The 3,746-nt window shown below is 34.5% G+C and overlaps 1 protein-coding gene across 7 annotated transcripts in view; it reads left to right on the plus strand.

Moving 5' to 3' along the window:
- Nucleotides 1-3,746, plus strand: part of LOC107591182 (dedicator of cytokinesis protein 7) — a 54,199-nt gene that overhangs the window by 33,671 nt on the left and 16,782 nt on the right. For all 7 annotated transcript variants that reach the window (XM_016280261.1, XM_016280259.1, XM_016280260.1 and 4 more), the window contains 2 exons: nucleotides 3,077-3,173; nucleotides 3,265-3,399. In XM_016280261.1, coding sequence (XP_016135747.1) covers nucleotides 3,077-3,173; nucleotides 3,265-3,399 — 232 coding nt within the window. The remainder of the gene's footprint in view (nucleotides 1-3,076; nucleotides 3,174-3,264; nucleotides 3,400-3,746) is intronic.

Raw genomic sequence — 3,746 nt, forward strand, 5'->3', positions numbered from 1 at the left:
ACTTTCCGTACCCACTGTATATATATATATATATATATAAACAATATTCTATTGGACATAACTTGATGTGTGTGTTGCCCTTTCTTTTCTTTTGTCCTCCACAGAGAGAAGTCCATCAGGCAGTGCTTTTGGGAGCCAGGAGAACCTGCGTTGGAGAAAAGACATGACTCATTGGCGTCAGACCAGCGAAAAGATGGACAAGTATGACTTTATTTAATATATTAATACTTTACTTAATTTTTGTTTAGTGTGTTCCTGAGCTAAATTTAAAGTAGGGTGAACTTTGACTTCCATTTCAATTATGTAACGTAACTGATACAAGTACAAACTTTTTAATCTGGTCAGATAAGTCCAGTAGTAAGAGTGTAAAAAAAGGAAAAAAATAATAATAATAACCCATATTTCTCCATATTTATACAGAAACAACCATTAACCGTTTGACTTCCAATAACCCCTTTATTTGGCCTTGTTCTTTCATGTCCTGTGTATTTAGGGGCCAGAGATCAGTCAGGTATTGTACAGCTGAAGTGTGTTTTGCTTTCAATGACCCTTCCTTTGCTTCAGACCTGAATTTTAAAGCCCCTCCCCCTCTTGCTTTGGTTCTGCTCTCCTTTACTGGTGCTTGGATTGGTCTGGATGCAGTTATTACTGACCACTGACCAGAATCTGATTCAGACCAATAATTGTGTGTTTATTTGGGAAGATGGAGTAGGATGATGTGATTCTGTTATAACCAGTTTGTTTATAACAAGAGTGCAGCATGGCTCTTTAACCAGCCTCTCAGGTCCAAGATTTAGCCATAAGGGTACATACACGTGTAGAATGTGATTTCAAAATTTAATGTAGTTAACCTAATATTCACTGTCAAGTTCATGAGCTATGAGAAGTATATTTTGTAGTTGTCATATTGCTTTCTTTAACTTCTTTTCCAAGCACATTCTGTATCTAATTGTGATTTCATTTGGAGAATTAACATGGTGGCAGTTGACCTTTGTGAGTTCAGTGGTTCTCAACCTTTATTCCTCCATGATCCTAATCCTAATAAAATAAAAATAATGTAATAAAAAATATAAAATCACGTTTTAAACATTTACTTATTAACAGAACATTTTTGTTGCTTGTGTTCGACTGCCAAATTATTTTCATAAAACCTTGTAAAACTACAATAGTTTTTTTTTTCTTTGTGTGTGTGTGTGATAAGGAATATTTTGTAGTTTTTCATTTAAAAGTCATGCATATTGAGGGAACAAAGTTAGCAGGAAAAAGTACTATTACAAAATATAACTTCAATAATATTTTGAATAAGAGAACTTGACTTTGATATCGTACTATTTGACTTTATTCTCATTTTTCTTTACTTTAAATTGCTTCATTATATATTTTTAAATAGCTTGTATAAAAAAATGTCTGTATGAAACCATTTAGTTTAAACTAATGTTTTGCAATTGTGTTAGAAGTGCTTAACACAACACAATGAATGAGAATGTTTAAGAGTATTTTGTCTTGATGAGATGCAGTGTTTGCTGGTGTCACTTAGTATTTCTCCGTAAAGAATTGTCTAGGTTATGCACTATAGTGAAAGCTTTTGTTTGCCATTGAGTTCTACCTGGCACATGTAGTATTCATGTTTTTCATTGGAGTAAAAAACTCATCCTTTAGTTAATCCAATTTCATATGTAGTGATTAAAGTATTTTGCTGCTGTTTTTCTGAAGCCCCTTAGTGGGTCGTGGCCCTTCAGTTGAGAACCACTGGTCTTAATTCATTTAGTTATATTGAAACATTTTGCTGATGGTAATTGTTTGATGCCATTGAATAACAGGCCTGATTCTGTAATCACTTGGCTCCCTTTTTCAAAGGGGCAAGTGCCTGGCAGTGTGGGTGCTTCCGTACAATTTAACACTTTTTTAAAACAAATCCTATTCCGTGGACCACCCCCAGGAAATTCATATTACTGTGGCCCCTTTTAAAATGCTACTCTAGCTCTTGGAGCCCCTGTGTGCAAACTGAATTTCAGTATTAAATTGCATTTAAAGTAAACCCGCAGGGGGGAGAAAACATTTTATGATACCTGTGGGGTCTAAATTGGATAAATGACTATACTAAATGCTTAAGTTTAATTTAGCATTTAACTTGTAAAAAATTAAATATCTTGATGAGGAAAGCCTAACCACGGATTGCACAATATATGTACACAGTGAACCTCCAGGTGCAGAGTTGCAGTTGAACAATACAGTATTATGCTACATTTTCAAAAGTCTTTTAACAACAGACCACCCTCTCTGCTTCTAACAATAATCAGCCAAATCTGTGACAAGGCGATGGCTCATTCCTTCCCTATGAAGGGTTAAGATACAGCTGTTTGTGTGTGGCCTCTTTTGAATGAATCATGTACCACACAGGTTTAAGGGAAGCCCTTCTTAGTTCGGTTTGTAAGCTCACTAGGATATGCTTACACATCTACAGTTCACGGGAATCGTTAAACCTCTTAAATGATCAGGCCAAACTCAAACCTACAAAGATTAGGTTATAGAACATTTATTTGTTTGTTTAATATTTTGTTCATATTTAGATATTTGTTTTTATTTTGTTAGATATTCAGTGCATTAAATATTTGTATTGCTATTTTATTTAATTTTATGTCATTCAAGTTCAAGTATATATTTTACAGATTAAAAACAATGTATTTATATATTTGTATTTTGTATTTATATATTGTATTTAAATATTTGGTTTTAATATTTACATATTTAGTGCATTTTATTATTATTATTATTAAGATCATCCTCAAAATATACTGCGCTGACCCAGTGCATACATTTTAAGTCCATAGGTAAAAATTCTGGGCTGTACTGTACAGATTAGAACTTATTTATTTATTTGTAAATATTTAGTTCATTTAATAATACTATGTACAAATGGATCTAAATATTTGGTCTGTATGCAGAGGACATCCTTCATCTGTATACACTCACTTGAATGCTTGTGTGGAGATTGCTGTGGCATTCAAGGATCCGCTTGCTGTTGTACCTGCCATATTGCACCATTCTAAACATTCATTACCCCATTGTTTGTCAGGACCAGGGCTGAGCTGGAGCATGAAGCAATTATTGATGGCAACCTGGCAACTGAAGCTAATCTCATCATATTGGATACGCTAGAAATAATAGTTCAGGTAATGATCTCAACTGCTATCAGTAACTCTCAATATTTTAACACAGAAGACATTTATCATAACTATTATGGATCCTCTATGTGCCTTGTAGACGGTGTCAGTGACGGAGTCCAAAGAAAGCATTCTGGGAGGGGTTCTGAAGGTCCTGCTACACAGCATGGCATGTAATCAAAGTGCCCTATATTTGCAACACTGCTTCGCTACACAGAGAGCTCTCGTGTCAAAGGTGAGTGAACGCTGATCAGGTCAAAGACCAGAATTTTGAATTGCGTTTGTATTGAACAATTTAGCTGCAGCTGATCTACACAATTTTGCTTGGTGATTACTCTCTTTAAATTAAATAGTGTAGCTTTTATTTATGAAGTGTGATCTCTTGTGGCAGTGTATAAGTCTTAAAGGGGTCATATGATGCTTTTTTAAAGATCATTATTTTGTGTATTTGGTGTAACAGAATATGTTGACATGCTTTAATGTTCAAAAAACACATTATTTTTCAAATACTGTACATTATTGTAGGTCCTCTATGCCCCGCCTCTCTCAAACGCTTCGTTTTCTACAAAGTCCCTCCTTCCG

The sequence above is a fragment of the Sinocyclocheilus grahami genome, unplaced genomic scaffold, assembly GCF_001515645.1.
Source record: "Sinocyclocheilus grahami isolate Dianchi unplaced genomic scaffold, SAMN03320097.WGS_v1.1 scaffold138.1, whole genome shotgun sequence".
In the NCBI taxonomy this organism is placed as follows: domain Eukaryota; kingdom Metazoa; phylum Chordata; class Actinopteri; order Cypriniformes; family Cyprinidae; genus Sinocyclocheilus; species Sinocyclocheilus grahami.